Raw genomic sequence first — 18,171 nt, 5'->3', positions numbered from 1 at the left:
GAGGCTAACTCTGAAATAGCCCTTTTGGGAAAAAGACAAAGTTCTCACAGTATAAAAGCATGGTCTGTGGTTGTTGATCTTACTGGAGATGTCCTGTGGTTCTCAAACAAAAACACTTCAACATTTGCTGTAAGTTTAGTTATAACATTCTTTGGTTTCTCTATAGTCTCCATAAAATCGCTTTTTTAAAGGCAGTACATAAATCACAAAGTCTGTTCCTGTTATTAATCTCGACAACTCTTGTACTGAGCTATTTTGGTCTCCATCAGCATTTTCATACAATTTTTCTGTGTAAATTTACATTGTATTAGTGACTATTATATCTCAGTAGTAAATAAATAAAAAGATTAAGAGGGGGCTGTTGAATGTAAAAGCAGCTGGCAACATAAATTCAACTCTAACTTTTAAATTCAAAGAGTATCTTTTTAAATCAACTGTTAAGTGTGGTGGTTTTGTGGAACTAAGAAAAATGAAAAAAAAAAAGTCTGAAAACAACCACAAATCCCTGATAAATAAATCTTCTTGGACACAATCTACGTGCCCCTTGGGTATTGCTTTTGTAAAACTTTACCCAGTAGCTTGGACAGAAAAAGAAAAGTATTTTGCATCTACATGCCTTTCTTCCCTTTTGGCAGTTAAATCTAGCCACAGGGTGTGCATATGGTCTAGGCTTGATAATCAAAATAATCCACCCCCCTAGCCAGTGGCCGTTGCTTCCAACATGGGCATGACCCAGACTGGGAAAGTCAGTTTTTCCCTGACTTCTTTCTATATTTAGGCATGACAAGAGAGTCCTGTCACTCTGGAATCCCAAGTCGTGGAGTTCATGCAACCCTTCTTCTGCCACAAACAACAAATCTTAATGAAAAGGGAAACCAAGGAAAACTCCAGTGCTAAGACACGCAGCAGGCAAGAAGCCTGGCCATGTCCGCTAAGCTCAGCACACGGCAGCACACGGCAGCACACATCAGCACATAGCATCCCTGGACTTCTCCGTACCCTTGCTGATGAGCTAATTCAGGGCTTGCCATCCCTTTTACGCTGGTGGGAGGCAGATCTCTATCACTGTATAAAAGTCTTATCATTCTTACAGAGGACTAAAGCTATCAATGGATTTTATATCATCGTTAGACAAACCACAGCCACTACTCTGCGAAAGCAATTTGCCTTTCTCCTGAGCAAGGACAAGATATTGTCTGCCAGTAAAAGAACGATGAATTTTATGTATCAGGTAAAATGAAAAAGGCTGCAATTACCCAAGTATTATTTGACCTTGTATTCATGACAATGGGGGAAGGATACAACTCCTCAAACCACTGGCCCACAGAATGGCAATAACACATATTCTTAATGTTACATTAGAAGGAACTCTCATAAAATCAAATGATATTGTTATACAAACATAACGTCCATAGCATATAAAGTGAATGGAAGTGTGTGGACTGTAACATATTCGCTTCATATGGTGAAAATGATTGATATTCAGTACATGAAGAAATTCCTGACTTCTGTGCAGCATGTAAGAGGTTGAAGCACTTACTGTTTTTTTTTCTTTTGGCTGTCATTGAAAACTTTTACTGTACAGGAATTTTCATGTACATCATTTTGTGATTCACGGGTTGACTGGAAAGGGACGCTGGGATTGTTCCTGCTTCCATAGCAGCTGCATGTCCAGCAAAGATGTGGACCTGGAAGCCAATGCCTGGGATCCTTTATCGTCAGGGAGCTCCTCGGGTTAAATTACCCAAAGCTAATGGGAATGGAAGGGTCAGGTCATCCACAGTCACTGAGCGACTAAAGCCATTTTATTTCAGGGGGCTAGACACACTCAATTTCTGCTACAAAGCAAAAACGAATTCTATTATTATAGTAAGAAATACAACATTAAATGTACCAGTTTAATCATTTCTACCTGCTGTCTAGTGGTGTTAACTATGTCTGCATTGTTGCAGCGATCTCTAGAACTTTCTCCTCTTACAATGCTGAAGTTCTATACCCAGAGAGTAATTACGCCCCCCCCCCAGTAATACCTTCTTCCTACTTCCTATATCCACCAGTAATGCCTTCTTCCTACTTCCTGTATCCACCAGTAATGCCTTCTTCATATCCACCAGTAATGCCTTCTTCCTACTTCCTGTATCCACCAGTAATGCCTTCTTCATATCCACCAGTAATGCCTTCTTCCTACTTCCTGTATCCACCAGTAATGCCTTCTTCCTATTTCCTGTATTCCCCCAGTAATGCCTTCTTCCTACTTCCTGTATACCCCCAGTAATGCCTTCTTCCTACTTCCTGTATACCCCCCAGTAATGCCTTCTTCCTACTTCCTGTATCCACCAGTAATGCCTTCTTCCCACTTTCTGTATACCCCCAGTAATGCCTTCTTTCTACTTCCTGTTCCTATGATTTTTGATTACTATATTTACTTCATAAGTGTGAAATCATACAATACATATTCTTGTATGTATTTGCTGAGCTTAATATGGCCAGTGTTCAACCATATATGCATTGTCCTTTTTCTTTTCGTTTCTTTTTTTTTTTTTTGAAGTGTTTTGAGTTTCTCAGTGTAGCCATAGCTGTTTTGGAACTTGCTCTGTAGATCAGGCAAGCTGGCCTCAAACTCACAAAAATTCATCGACCTCTGCCTCCTGAGTGCTAAGGTTAAAGGCATGCGCCACTACCACCCAGTGCATTGTCCTTTTTAAGGACTGTGTAATGTTCTGCAAATATACATACATATATATGTATATACACACACATACATAGCCATATATATAGCCACCAAGCAGCTGCCAAATCATGACATGAGACTTCTTATTAGTTTTGAATGCTCAGCCTTATCTTAGCTCTTATTTCTTGCTAGCTCTTATACAAATTGTTCTGTTTCTCTTAATCTACATTTTGCCTCAGGGTTTTTTCTTTCTTTCTTTCTTTCTTTCTTTCTTTCTTTCTTTCTTTCTTTCTTTTTTTCTTTCTTTCTGTATGCCTTATGTTCCTGCTTCTCATGTCTGGCTGCCTGACTTCTAGCCCCAAGTGTGTCTCTCTCTTTTCCCTCATTCTTCTCCTTCTTCTCTCTTTCTAGATTTTCCTCCTACTTAATCTCTCTGCCCACCAACCCCACTTCAGTGTTGGTGTAGGATGTTGAGAGTCTTCAGCCAGTATCACAGCTTCCAAGTAGCTCTAGGTATCAGGATTCCTCTGTCCTTGGTGGCAGCCAGCGTGACAGGCCATGTGCCAGTGTAGAACACAGGGATTCCTCAGCCCTTAACACTGGCCAGTGCTACTGCTTTTAGCCTAAAATCTGAAACCCTCGGCTCTAAAAACCTGATGGCTTTCTAATACCTTCAAGTGGCCATGGCCTGCAGTTTCTCCTCTCTGGCTCCTTGCAGCCTTTTACCCATCTTCAACCTCTTTTACCCATCTCCATGGTCCCTCTTCCTACTCTGGCCACTCATGGACGGTTCAACTACTTCCTCTTCAGCTAGCTGTCCAGTAAAGCTGTCTGCCTTGTCCCTCCCTCAAGTCTCTCTGCTAGACTCTGTCACTCTGCTGTCTCTGACACTTCTTTCTCGTTGTGCCCACACTACTGAAAGCAAGCAAGAAAAGATTACTTGAGATCTTTTATTGAGCTTGATGCTACAACACCAAGGAACGGGGTAACACTAGAGAGTGTCTCTCGGCTGACTCCATTAGAGCCCAAGCAGCCTGCTTATATCACAGCCAACCCCCTCCCTCTCCCTGCCACTTGCTTTAGACCAATCATGACCTTGTCTCTTAGAGTCTGTCACAGTCATCAAGATTAATATTTTGACCAATCACAACTTTGCCATTTTAATACCATTTATGTGACAGGGCCCATAAATATTGGTCTGTTTTACCTTGACTTAAGGTCAGAGATCTGGAAATGACTTCAGTTCTGTCGAGGTTATTGTCAACAGTTCAGACAACAGGTATGGCTAATATCCAGACATGGTATTTCAGGTATTATGAAGTAGGTTTGTTTCTACCTCAAAGAAAAGTCTAAGCATTCAACTAGGTTCCTCCTACTCCTTCAGAGAAATAACAACAGATTCTACCCAGGGAGTGGTTTGTCCACATAATGTTTTGGTCTAGTGTATGAGCGTTGTTTGTTTTGTTTTGGCAACAGCATGTTAACTGAGAATGTAGACAGTAAACCTTCAATTGATTTGTTCATTCCTTGTATCATGTGAATGCAGTTTTTTAAATTTTACTCCTACCTTTAGGGGTCAGGGTATTTAAGCAAATGGAAATTAAATGCGGACAATTTTCAGTACACACTGGAACTCCCTCCTGGTACTATCCTATGCTTCTGTTTATTATCTTCACTCAGTCTTCATTCTCCTTGTTTTTCTAATCCCCATGCCCCGACCCTGGTAAGCTGGATCCTTGTTGAAGCTGGTCTCCGACACTTATTTCCATTCCCTTTGAGGCCACGAGGGAAGATGCTCCCTTCTGATTTTGGAAATGACTATAGATCATCATAATTTCAAAGGTTAATGATATTAAAAGCCTGACATAAGTGGTTTATGATGGCCCTGACTGAGGCTGTGAATTCCAGAGCTGGGGTAAAAGCTGTGATTGTTAGGTAGTTTTCTCAACGTGTCCATAGTGTCCCAGGTATCTGGTGCTGTCTGACAACTCATTTGCTCAAGACACCAACGTCAAGATAGAAGGGTCAAATTGCCCATCCTCTAATGTTCTTGTTATTACAGGAAAATGAACATCAAAAGAAGAGTTTGTAATACATAATTTACCACGAACACTAACAATACTTTTAGCATTGCTTACCACCGCCCAGTCAGTACCAGGGAAAGGTAAGTTCCCCATACTGTCCCACAAGCACCTCTTTGAGAACTTGTGTTGGATTCTTCTGAATAGAAATGCAGACTTTGCTATATCATAAAGAAGCTTTGTGTTGATTTTTTTGAAAGAATCTCCCTTTTCTCCAATGGCTGCCCTGTTTTCCATTCCTATCAACAATGCCCAAGGGCCTCTACATCACACCCTCACAAACATCTGCTCCTTTTAGAGCAACCATCTTGATGGGTGAGAGAAGACATCTCATTGGGGTACTGACATACATTGTCCTAGTGATTAGTGATTTTGAGCATCTTTTTATATGTTTATAGTCCATTTATATGTCTTCTTTGAAAAACAATCTATTCAATTTCCTTGGTCTTTTTTTTTTAATCCAGTTGTATCTAGAATGTCCCCTAAAAGCCTGTTTATCTCCATCTTTAAAATGCAGTCCCCAGCCTGTGGCTCCCCTGAGAGGTGGTGAAACTTCTTTCAGGAGTTGGGTCCCAGTGGAGGGAAATTAGGTGACCAGGGGTATCTTGAAGGAGACCTCTGGAGCCCCTCCAGAGGGGTAGTGGCTTCCCCCACCACATACTCTTCCCCTATCATGATTCTACCTCACCAAAGGCCCAGAGAGCAATGGGCCCAAGCAGCCATTGACTGAAGCCTCTGAGGATCTCTATTCAGCCACCAAAGGAAATAGAGTCATCACTCCGTATGAGAAACGCCACAGGGCAGGTAGGATGATCACACCATTCAAGGCAGATGAGAGCAAACTGCCACCTGAGAATTTGGAGATATCTGGCATGTCTCAGATGAGACAAGTGACCACGTAGTACCCAGTCCCAACATAGCTCCTACACCTGAGGCTCAGGGAGCACTGCAGAAGAGGAGGGCAGAAAGATTATAGGAGACAGAGGACCGGGAAGTCTAATATGAGATTGTGTCTCCTAGAAATGGCAGGGAAGTGACACCCATGATACCTAAACAAGACCCAAACAGTGGTGATATTAATAAGCATGCTAACAGGAAAGGGGACATTAACAGGGTCCCACCCTTAAAATAGATTTTGTTTAACTGTATTAGTTCTTATCAGTGATTTTCAGAATGTTCAAGGTTTTCTTTCTTTCTTTTTTTTTTTGATTGATTTTTATTAAAGACCATGGATGTGCCTGATGCCTCCAGAGACCAGAAGGAGGAATCAGATCCCCTGAACTGGAGTTACAGATGGTTGTGAGCCTCCGTGTGGGTGCTTGGAATTGACCCTGGGTCCTCTGTAGGAACAGCCAGTGCTCTTTCTCACTGAGCCCCAGAACATAACTGTCTGTAGTCGTCCTTCATAGGCCTTATTTCTGTGCCATCAGTTCTAATGTATGCTTTTCCATTTCTAATTTTAGTGCTCTCTCTGCCTCCGTCTCTTTCTCCCTCCCTTCTCTCTTGCTCTCTCTCTCCTTGCAAAGGTTTTTGTTGTTGTTATTTTACATTTTCAACAAAGCAACTTATTCTATTATGTTTATCCTATAGTCTACCTCACCGTTCTCTCTCCTAAACTTTGTTTCCTTCCTCTGCCTACTTGGGTTTAGTTTTTTCTTTGTATAGGTCTTCAAAATGTGAAGTCAGGTGGTTGACTGCCACATCTCCTGCTAGGAGCCTCCCATTTGCAATCACTTTCCTTCTGCCCCATATGCTTTGACAGTGTGTGGCTTCATCTTCCTTTGTTCCCAGACAGTTTTAGAATTCCCTTGTGTTTTCCTCTTTGGCCCACTGGTTGTGTAAGGGCACACGGTTTAACTTCTACATATCATGAGATGTTTGTTCCTTCTGCTATTGATTTCTAGTTTTGTTTCACTCCATTGTGCAGAAATGGGTTTTCCAAAAAGGCTTAATAATAACAGTAAAGAATATTTCTATGAATTGAAACGACTTGCTCAAGTCATTATATGTTAACAGCATAGTCAGTATCCACTGTAACCTAAAGCTACCACATCAAGGATGGAACACTAGGAGCTATTTAGATCCCAAGATTTCTTTTAAAAGACAAGTAAGAAGCAAATGACTTTAAAGTCAGGAGTTTTCCACCAACATCTGGTAGCTTTTTTTTTAATTCAGCATAAAATATTTAAACTATCAATGTACTAATTGATTGATTGATACAGGGTCTCTTATAGCCCAGGCTGGCCTCAGGCTTGCTCTGTAGCCATGGATGACCTTTAGACTCCTGACCTTCCTGCTTCCATCTCCTGAATGCTGGGGTTACTACATGTGCCACCGTGGCCTGAATGCTGGGATACACGCATGTGCCTCCCTGGCCAGCTTATGTGGTGCTTACCATCAGACCAGGACCTCATGCCTCCCAGCTGAGCCATTTCCTCAGGTGACACTAGATTTGTATTTGGAAAACACCCAAATATTCTAACAAAACATGAAAAGTACTGTCTAAAGAAATGCTTAAGGAAACACTGCTGTGGTGCAGGGTCCCCCACCACTGTGGCTATTGATCCCTCGGAATGGGACCAGGGCTCCTGAAGAAAGATTCAGTTGAGTTTTAATTTTAACAATGACAAGTGACTATGTCTATCATGTGATCCAGCACAACTGTACAGGGAGACAAATAATAGTTATTCTGGGATAGCTTCAGTTAGAGCATGCAGGTTGTTAGGTGAGGAACAGGGTCTACAGAAAGCCAGTTGTAACTGGTTTAAGGAAGCTCCAGTGCATTTGAAGAAACAGGGCAAGGAAAATAGAAATCAAATCACATCCAAACTCTGATGATGGAACCTGAGGGGCTCTTGCTGTGTAGATTAAAAACTTAAACAACTAATGACACAATGTTTGGAAGAACCATGAAGTTTATACCGAAGCTTCCAATGGGAGATTGAGAACCAGTCAGGAGCGCAATACAAGAGTAATTTTTGAGGGATTTGGGAGATGCTTAGTTAGGAAAGCGCACGCTTTGCAAGTGTGAGGACCTGAGTTCGATTCCCCCGAACCTTTTTGTTTTAGTGATATATGTCTACAAATCCAGTGATGAGGCGGTGGTAAAGCAGAGATTGGAAGTTCAACCATATCAAAAGTAGGAAAGGGGGGGACACCTGACAAACACCCGAAGTTGCCCTTTCACACACACACACACACACACACACACACACACACACACACACAAATATACACACAAAAAAAAGGAAAGGAAAGGAAGGGAAGGGAAAGGAAAGGGACAAGACCCAGAGGACTTGAGTTTAGTTTCTAGCCTCATATCAGGCAGCTCACACCTGCCTTTAAGTAATTTCAGATCCAGGGGATCTAACACCCTCTTCTGGTTTCCTTGGCTCTTGCATTCATATGCACACACCCATACCCACCCACCCACCCAATTAAAAATAAAATCAACCTGAAAGAGAGATTGGATTTTCATGTTTTTATTGTGAGTTGCTTAGAGGCAGGTCCACAGGTATATGACCCGACAGTTATAATAACTCTGCAATATTATTGTTTCACTTCTTTTCACTCACAAACACAAGCCAAATTGGGAATTATTCTTGATAAAAAAAAATACACCAAGTCTTGAGAAGTAGATAGTTGTGTTTTCTGAAGTCTTGTGAGGTCCCTGGAGGGACTCTCACACACACTTCCTGGGGCAGCTAGAATCAGAATTGTCGGTTTAATTTACTCAGGGAGTCTGAATGCAGGCTTTGGAGTATGGCTGCTAAATCGCCTTGGAATCCAAGCAACAACTGGTTATCAAACCTTAACGAATTTTTCTAAGCAAGACAACTGCTATTGTGGTCCTGAAATTTTTCCTTCTATGCGTTACATTCTTTCTGAACAGATCAGTTGAGCTATGTGTTTCTGGGCTGCACATTCCTGTAAATCAAGGATAACGGTGGCTGGAGGGGTCCCACTCTTTCAGAGGACCAGAGTTTGATTCCCAGCACCGGCATCCAGCAAGTCACAACCTGTAACTCCAGTTCCAGAGGATCGGAATCCCTCTCTGACCTCTGCAGGCATCCCCGAACACATCTGACATTCACTAGCAGACACACTCACAAGTACACATAAATAATAAAAGAGCATTCAAAAAATAAGGAATGGATAGTGATGACTGACTACTTAGACAGCAAACTTAGAAGTGAAAGCAAGCCTTCAAGTGTGCATCCCCTCTTCACAGCCTTGCGATATGCGATGCCCAGAAGACAAAGACAAACTAAAAGTTCATCAAGAAATAAACAGGAAAGCACAGTGCAGTGCATACATAGAAAGACATGATATTCCCTCTTTAAAAAGGAGGGCATTCTCGTAAATTTGACATGAGTGAGCCTTATAGACATTGTGCTAAGTAATAAAGCCAGACACAAATTCACATGAACTTTATTATTTCATTTACATGATATGTCTAAAACAGTAAATTTATAGAAGCAGAAAGTATAGTTGTAGATGCCCAGGGCTGTAGTCCAGGGCAAGTGGTGAGTGGTTATTTAATAAATAGGTTTTGCTGTTTCTATTTGGGATGAAGAAAATGGATTTAATGATGATAGTGTGACATAGGACTTCATTTAGCACCATTGAATTGTAGGATTAAAAATGTTTTGAATGGTAAATTTTCTGCCACATACCTTTAACTACAATTCTCAATATTCATTTCTTCATAAGTTAGATTGCATTATCTATGCAGTACATATGAGATTGGAGAGACAGAGGCATAGGGAGAACCAGAGATGTTTTCTGCACCTTAAGACCGTCTAGCAAATGTAGTTCAAGAACATGGCAACCTGACTTTCAATCACGCTGGTAGATGGATGAACATCCTCACAGTGATATGCAATCGTCATGTCCCAAGCGTCAATAATGCCCACATTAAGGTCCCTGAAAATGTTCCTTAAAATAAGATTCTGAATGTTGCCATGGAAGTCACTGAATATCTCTGCATTCTCATTTACTTCTCTGATATTCTCAGTCTTAATTATCACCTTGGTCTCCGGGCTTCGTAAGAACAGTCTCTCTATGGCCTTCCTGATGTTGATGGCCCTACGGATGAAAATGTTGATGGGAAAGGGTCTGAAGTGTTGGCCTAAGGTAATGACAATCGCTGTGCGGCTGTCTCCCGCCACCTGGTCGATTTCCCGTGGGATATAGTTGTCGTCTTTCACAGAGAACAGCTTTTTAGTAACAAAGGGATGGCCGTGTTTTTTCCACTGTACCAAAATATGTCGTTTAACATCCAGGAGGACATGAGTTTTAAACATCCCGGTTCCATGGTGATCAAAGAATGTTAGGGCTGATGGGAAACAAATCAACAAATCTCTTAACAAAAAGAAGTAGCATAATTTTGAAATGTGCTCAATCTGTAAAACTCTGACCACGGGGACTTCTGAACTAGCAACTGCTACTTTTAACAAGGCAGAGAACTTTTGTCAGATACCTTAAAACGTTTACAAAATTTTGAAGTTCGTATCAAAATACATCAATAGAAAAGATGGTGCTAGTATCTGTGATTAAATAGCTAAAATATAACTTTTATTAAAACTTAAAGCCTGGGACTAGAGAGATGGCTCAGCAATGAAGAGTGCTGGCTGTTCTTCCAGAGGATCCAGGTTAGATTCCCAGCACCCACGTGGTCATTCATAACCATCTGGAACTCCAGTTGTGGGGAATCTGACGACCTCTTCTGGCATATAATACACAGGCATAATATATATGCAAAACATCCATAGATATATAAAGAAAAAGAATTAATAAACCCTTTGTAAAAATGAAGCCAACTTAAAGCCAGAAGTTTGCCAAATTGAAAGCAATAATAAAATAAAGATCAGAGGAAAACAAAGAATTCTGATTATGATTATTTTAAAAAACTCCTTAACAGTTGACCAGTTTCAAACTAAAACTAAGACATACTTTTCACAACGTTGCTTAAGTAGTACACCCATTGGCGCAGCGTGGAATCACCCATGAGGTAAATCAGTTTTCTGGTCAAGCAGTTATTTATGTCGTTTATGTTACTGAACTCCTTCTGTTCACAAAATGTCGAGATCCACCTCCCTTGGAAAGTATAGCCACTGGGGAAAGGAGTCTTCATTCCGATTTGACATTTCTTTTTCTTCGTTTCATTCCCTAGCAATAAAAAACAAAAATCCCAGACTCAGTCATTTTTATTACCACAAAATATTTTAGATATTTAAAATACGCCCCTCAACCTCTTTCTCTTCTATCTTTGCTTTATACTCTGTCTGCCTCCCTTGCGTCCACAAATATTTATTTAATGAAATCATCGTCAAGGGATGAATAAAAAGTTCTCACTAGGTACTTGCTCTTAGAGCAGGAATCTGTTTTTCCCGAGTCTTTGCAGTGTTTCCTTGGCATCTACCTCGTCCCCAGAGCCTTTCGGAGGTGAGACAACAAACCGAAGTTGGGAAGAAAGTGTAAGTGGGGCTCAATGGTCCAGATGGATATTTTAACAATGACATTGGCCTAGGTGAAACTTCAAGCCTCCTTATTCTGAAGATGTTCACTTATGAAAGAGTTTAGACACACTTGGGAAATGAGAGCCCTACACTGTCTGTGTCCAAATTCCGTTCTCTGGTTAAAAGTAATAACATTTTAAACATTCCATTGTGTCTAAACTAAACATAATATTCCCACTGAGGTCTGTCTTCTGCAAACAGGGCCATGGTCTCCTTGTTCTTCACACTCCACTACTGACATAGCTGAGGCCGTCCTCCTCAACTTATACTAAATGTTCCGCCCAGGTAGGTGCACTGCTTAGCTTTGACTGCCAACTTGACACAGAATAAAATCGCCTGAGAAGGGGAATCTCAACTAAGGAGTCATTGGGATCATCTTGGCCTGTGGGCATGTCTGTCTAGGACTGCCTTGATTATTAAGTGATGTAGGAGGGACCAGCGCGTGGGTGCCACCATTCCCTGGACAGATGGCCCTGGGCTGTAGAAGAAAGCTAGCTGAACAGAAGCCTGTGTCCAAGCAAGCAAGCAGATTTCTCCACAGTTCTTGCTGTACCTCTTTGGTTGAGAACTGAGTTCTTTAGCCGGGGGGTAATTCTTTGTGAAATATTAAGCAGCTCTGATTCCTGGTTTCTGCTTGAGTTCCTACCCTCGCTCAAAGATGGGCTGGAACTTAGAGGTCTAAGCCAGATGAACTTCCTCCCCTAAGTTGCTCTTGGTCATAGCATCTGTCACAGCAGTAGGTGAAACTAGAATAGGCAGCTTTATACTCACACCTAAAACGCCCATTTTCATCATCTGCTTCCATCTTTGGGGCAGAGGGATAAGTTAGGGACTTATGTTTATTCACACTGGATTACATATAGCAGATATGTTAGTGACTCTAATCATCACTAATGCGATGATGATGATAATGCCAACAAACATAGCCTGGCGTTATTTTGTGAGAAACTTGCTGATTTTAGTAGAATCTCAGTCTAGGCAAGAAATGTGATGTGATCTCCTCTACGGTGACAACTGGAGTTGCCTCAAAAGTCTTAGGACTTTCTTTCATACAAAAATTGGTTAGAGCTAGTGGTACCCAAGTAGAGACCGTAGTAGCAGATCTGGACCCATGGTTTATTCCCATCTATGCTCTCCCCTGGGTTTAGCACAGTTAATTCTAAACTGTAAGTCCTTCCTTGGTGAACCTTTGCTGAACACATGAAAAGGGGGTAATGGGTCAAAGTCTATCTGTTGACTGGTATGGAAGTCATTAACTTTACTGAAATTCACATAAATTCCAGGGCAACAGCAACACTTTATAAGTTAACTTTGTACGAGCCACAGATGTCCATGTGTTAGACAGGTGAGCCATAGAAATTGCTAGCTCATAGAATCTTAAGGGGGCATGATTTGACTAAAAGGAAATCTAGAATTCAAGGGAGAAATGGCCTGAAGTTTTCCAGTTCTTTGGAAATATTTTAGCACAGTACCAGAACCCAACTGTTGACTTTGGAGGATAGCCCTCATGGCAAATACATAGAGTCTGGACATTTTGAGTGGGGCAGCTACAATTCACTAGATTTATATATCTTATTCATGATGAAAACTGCTATGAAAATATTTTAAGTGGTTGAGGACATTTGATTCTTTTGCAGAAGACATGGGTTCAATTCCAACAACCACAAGACATCTTCCAGTTCCAAAAGATCCAATGTCCTCTTCTGATTTCTTCTGGTATTGCACACACTTGATACGCATGCATATATGCAGGGAAAACACACAAAATAGGACTGGAGAAATGGCTCAGTGTTCAAGAGCACTGCCAGCTCTTCCAGAGGACATGGATTCAACTCCTAGCACCCACATGACAGTTTACAACTACTTACACAGACACACATGCAGGTGAGATACCAGTGCACATAACACAAAAATAAATCTCAACTAATAAAACACATACAGTAAAACAAATCTATTTAGAAATTTAAAAAGTATTTTTCAAGCATAAAATCCAGGGTAGCTCATTTGTCCCAGAAAATCAGAGCTCAAAGTGTTTAAGGGAGAACAAAGGTTTCACAAAGTAAGGCAGTTGTTTCCGTTAGCAAGTTGTGAATACAGTGTCAAGAGCACACAGGACTTACTGTTGTTTCCCGGCAAGACTGTGATGCTCAAACTCTTCACCATTTCAACCGCCATGTTGACCCTTCAAGAAATGGGAGAATAAGTTAGCCTAACATCTGTCCAGATCTAGAAGAGTCAGTCTTAAAGCATTCTTAATTCTCAATGAGAGGTTGTTGTTGTTATTTTGATACACTTAAGATGTTCTGATGAAATTGATGGACAAATATTTTAGAAAATGGTTTCTTTGCTAATAGTGGGAAAATCTGCAAATCCATGGTGTCACTTAGGTATTTGCAATCAACCAAATTTATCTATGTATGTATGTATGTATGTATGTATCTATCTATCTATCTATCTCTCTGTCTGTGTAATCAGCCTCTAACTTTAGCCCTCACGCATGACCCACCTGATGTTTCATGAATCCCAAGATAGAAACATGGCCCAACATATTTGTAGACCACAACACGTGTCACACTGTCCCAGGGTTGGGCACTCCTGTATGATCATCTAATGCCAGCTATCTTCTTTCCCTTTGCCACCTCTAGTAATCCAGGGCCTCACCAACCTTTTTCTGGAATAGTGTTTCTCCAACTGAAGAGCCTCACTCTCAGAATTTCTAATTCAGTTGACGAGCTTGTTTCTTTTACTTCTTGGGTGAAGCTCAAGCTTCTGGTCCAAGGACATCACTTTGACAACACTAACCTAGGCTGTTATATCACTGTATTGGTCCTTTGGTTAAGCCCAGTCTATTTCATTACCCTATACAAAACCTCTATATGACTTTCCCTCAATGGTCTATAGAATAAAGATCAGGCCACATAGAGCCTCCTAAACATATCTACCCCTCTGGCTTTACTCTCACCTCCTCTTCACCTTCTCAACTCCACTGGGAATCTGCTTTCCATGGTCTGATAGCTCCTTGAGAATAGAAATGAAGTCACTCTGCTTTGCCCCAGTATTTCAGATGTCTAGCCTAATAAACACCACCTCCAAGTATCAATTCTAAAACTTCAGCTGGTGACTGCATCTCATGAATTAAATTCATTTGATAAAGGATGAATTCTAGCTGGTGGAGGGTGGCACTGTCCAGAGCCAGAGCAGAGGGAAGGCAGGAATTGCAGAAGCTGTGCTGCAGAAACCTCCAAGGAAGACAAAGGGGACTTTGTCCAACACTGAGAGAGGATTGCTCAGATCCTAAGAAAGGGGTTTTTGGGTCAAGTGAGAATAATGCATATTACAATCTAGCATTTATTATCTTTCATCTAACCCAAGTAACGTCAAATATAATAAGGAAAAGTAAGAGAACAAGACCTGGACACTTTGTCAATTTGGTTCCGAAGGTCAAATTTGACCGAGTCTTAAAATTAGTGTTAAAATATATGATGTTTGTATAAATGTATTCATTTCAATATGTCTTTTTAAATAATTATCTGTGCAAGCATTACATTAAAAAATGCCTCTAATGTTGCATACAGGTTTGCAGCCACTTGGGAACTTTGGATATTCTGAGACATAAGCAGGAGGCTGTGCCAGGATGGGTCTTCCTATCCAGGCCTAATGAAGTCTGCCTTAAGAGAAGTGGAGATAAAGCCAGTGAGACAGACAGGAATTATATACAAATGACTTGACTCTGAGAATAAGAGATGGTTCTGAGACAGTCAAAACAAAAAAAGACCTAGTCCTATGTTTTTTCCTTTTTCATTTTCTGTTTGTAATTTTAATTTTTATTTATTTTAAAGTGTGTGGCTGTTTTGCCTACATCTATATCTGTGTCTATGGAGGCCAAAAGATAACATTGGATCCCTGGATCTGGAGTTCTAGATGGTGGTGAGCCACCATGTGGGTGCTGAGATGTGAACCCAGATCCTCTGAAGAGCATGAAGCGCTCTTAACCACTAAGCCATCTCTCCAGTCCCATCTCTTTTTTTTTTCAAATTAAAAAAAATGTTTGAGAGCATTTAATCCCAGAACTTAGGAGGGAGAGGCAGGCAGATCTCTGTAGGTTCAAGGCCAGCCTGGTCTATAGAGTGAATTCCAGGACAGGCTCCAAAGCTACAGAGAAACCCTATCTCAAAAAACCAAAATAAACAAATAAATGAACAAAAACTTACAAAGGCCCTGTCACTCAGAAGATAAAGGTGTGGGTTCCCCATGCATTTGAGGAAAAAGCAAGTGAAGGTGAGGGAAGGGTAAGGAGTCTTGAAAAGAGAAAGAGTTCATTTTCACATGTGAATGTGAATTTCCAGAGCTCTAGCCTATCCAGTTCACTCTGCTGGAGAGGTATGAAAACCAGGCCTTCCGACAGCAGCAGTTCCCAGAATGTGGACCTGCAGGTTCTGAAAATGAGTCACCAGCTCAGCCTGGGAACTATTCGGACCTGGCTTAAGGGACAAACATTCACTTTCCTGAGGAGAGGGTGGAGATCTATTCTGTCATTTTCAGGTTGCATATGACTTGCTCTTTTATTCAGTCAGCACAGTCACTGAGACCCTCTTAATGTCACTGAACTAGGCCTGTGGCTCACAGATGACTTCTGAGGCTTTGCCTGCCGTGTCGACAGTTCCTGAAGCCCTCAGCATGCTCTTGCCCCGGACTGCCTCCCCCCTTGACAATCGTATTTCCCCCATGCCCACATGACTCAACCCTTTACTTCCTTTGGGTTGCTGCTCTAGACAGGCCTTATTTTATTACTTATTAGTAAATTTTTTATTTGGAAACAACCTCTTTGACAAAAATAATTAGATAAAGGGATTTGATTTTTTTAGACCTTGATGAGAAAAACAAGTTGAAGGTGAAGCAGAGGTTTCAAGAAGAGGTTGAAGAGGAAACATAATCACAGAGAGAAAGTGAGATGGGGGTAGTGTCTGGCCCGATTAGTATTTAAAATAGTGTCAGTGCCACCTTTGGGTGTCCTGCTACAGATTCACTTATTTGTTCCTGTCTTGCGAGAATGACCATACCCTAGAACTCTGCGTGGAACATAGAAAGTGCTACTTACGGAGTGACTGAACGAATGATGCTCGGGCATGGCAAGCATACGCTCACAATTCTTGCTTCTCAGAAGGTGAATGGTATGATGCTATGCTATGTTGGGAAAGAAGAGCATGCAACGGGAACACAGGCCTAGTCCTTCTCCCTGTGACACGGAGCACTTCCTGGAGACAGCAGCAGCTGACCCAAGGCTTGGAAATGCAATGGTGAAATAAATGTTCGCGTTGGTTGGCAGAGAGGAAACCAGCATGGAAGCGAAAGAAGTAGCCTGGGAACAGCTTAGAGTCTGAGCTCATCTTCAGAGCTGTGCAGCCTCACAGTGCTCTTAGGCAAAGAAGAGTTCATCGATATTAGTATATTATATATTATATTATATATTATTAACATAATAATATATGTAATACATACATATATATGTGCGTTTTAGAAACACGAGTGAGAATCCAGAGAGCAGCCCCTGAGATCCCTGACACAGTCTGACTGAAATCTGAGGAGAGCTCATCCGAGAGAGAGGCAACAGGGACGGACAGACATGAGTAGGCTTCAGGACACAGTTCAGGGGTACAATTTATAGGATCTGATGGTTGGTTGGATTAAAGGGCAGAGTAAACCAAGTAATGATCCTACTCATCTAATTAATAGTACGTGGGACAATATTTTATGAATACATTATAGACAACACTGGTGCATCAGAAAGAATTGTTGAATTTGGAATTGTCATGCACCGTGGAAAGCGAGATGGACGCACGGTGAAAGGCACGTTATGGCTGTGTTCCTTTCAGCCAAGGGTACCAGAGGTAACCCAGAGAGGCAGCTGAGCTACCTCTGGAGGATGAACCTAACAGTAACTTACACAACACAGACATGACAATTTGATTAGTCAAAGTTAATGTACTCAATGGTTTGGTCAGATTCAAAGTCTACCTTTGAATTCAAATTAATTCAAATTAATGAATTTGAAGCCCTGTTTACCTCCGGAAAAGGAACTGTTCCTGAAGGCTGAGGTAGGAGACATTATTATTATTGGTTTTCATATGGGTCAGGGCCTCACAGGGAACGTGTGGAGGCTTCAAGCAGTAGAAGGCTTCATGATCCCGTGCATCCAGGTACTGACACTGCTCAGCATTTGTGTTTAAGGTCAGGCCGCATTTAGTGAAGACAGGGGCAGTGCCATTAAGAAACTGGCCAGTGAAGATTATCCTATCATAGCCTTGGTTCCGTGCCCTCCAGAGAGCTGACACCCCTTCACTGGGATGCATGAGAAGAATAGACAGGGAGACGGGGCCCTCCCAGAACAGAGTGAAGCTGACCAGGTAGGTGCCATTGTTGAAGTCTGTCACCTTTCCAGAAGCTCCTGCCTTCAGGGCTGGGGAGAATATCCTGGCCCTCAGGAAGTCCCCACCATATTCCTTCCTGCGACCAGAGTAGTCCTTGGCTAGCAGCAGGACATCCAGTTGGTCGCCTACAGAGTATGTGTCTCGGGGGTTGAAGATGGTGACGGTGCTCTCTTTGGCGCTGGTGGTGGTGCTGAGGTCGGTGAAGGGTCTGGGTGGGATCTGTTGGTTTAACTTCTCCAGGATCTCCAGGACCATCAGCTCTGCCTCTGCTGATGATGAGGTTGATGCGTTCTGAAGCCCTTCCGGGGGGAAGAACCCCTTGAAGATGTGCCATCGTCTCAGAGTGATGGGGTTGTTAAAGTGAAACAAAAACTGAAGTATTGAAAAGGACACATTTACTAACCGCAGTTAAGAAAGGGTGCTTGCAATATAAATTAGTATGACCCGTTTTATGCCTTTCAGTATGATGA

General features: G+C 41.7%; 2 protein-coding genes across 5 annotated transcripts in view; one reads left to right on the top strand and one right to left on the bottom strand.

Moving 5' to 3' along the window:
* Nxpe4 (neurexophilin and PC-esterase domain family member 4) overlaps window positions 1–18,171 on the top strand; it is a 250,000-nt gene that overhangs the window by 145,152 nt on the left and 86,677 nt on the right. The gene's annotated exons all lie outside the window — the stretch shown is intronic.
* The window catches only part of LOC142846116 (NXPE family member 2-like), a 42,353-nt gene continuing 32,400 nt past the window's right edge, over window positions 8,219–18,171 (bottom strand). For both annotated transcript variants that reach the window (XM_075966028.1, XM_075966029.1), the window contains exons 5-8: window positions 17,337–18,073; window positions 13,394–13,455; window positions 10,708–10,923; window positions 8,219–10,090 (exon numbers count right to left, since the gene is read on the bottom strand). In XM_075966028.1, the coding sequence (XP_075822143.1) occupies window positions 9,555–10,090; window positions 10,708–10,923; window positions 13,394–13,455; window positions 17,337–18,073 (1,551 nt within the window). In that variant the 3' untranslated portion in view covers window positions 8,219–9,554. The remainder of the gene's footprint in view (window positions 10,091–10,707; window positions 10,924–13,393; window positions 13,456–17,336; window positions 18,074–18,171) is intronic.

Source organism: Microtus pennsylvanicus, chromosome 3 (assembly GCF_037038515.1).
Source record: "Microtus pennsylvanicus isolate mMicPen1 chromosome 3, mMicPen1.hap1, whole genome shotgun sequence".
Taxonomy (NCBI): Eukaryota; Metazoa; Chordata; class Mammalia; order Rodentia; family Cricetidae; genus Microtus; species Microtus pennsylvanicus.
This window is presented reverse-complemented; position numbering and strand designations above follow the sequence as displayed.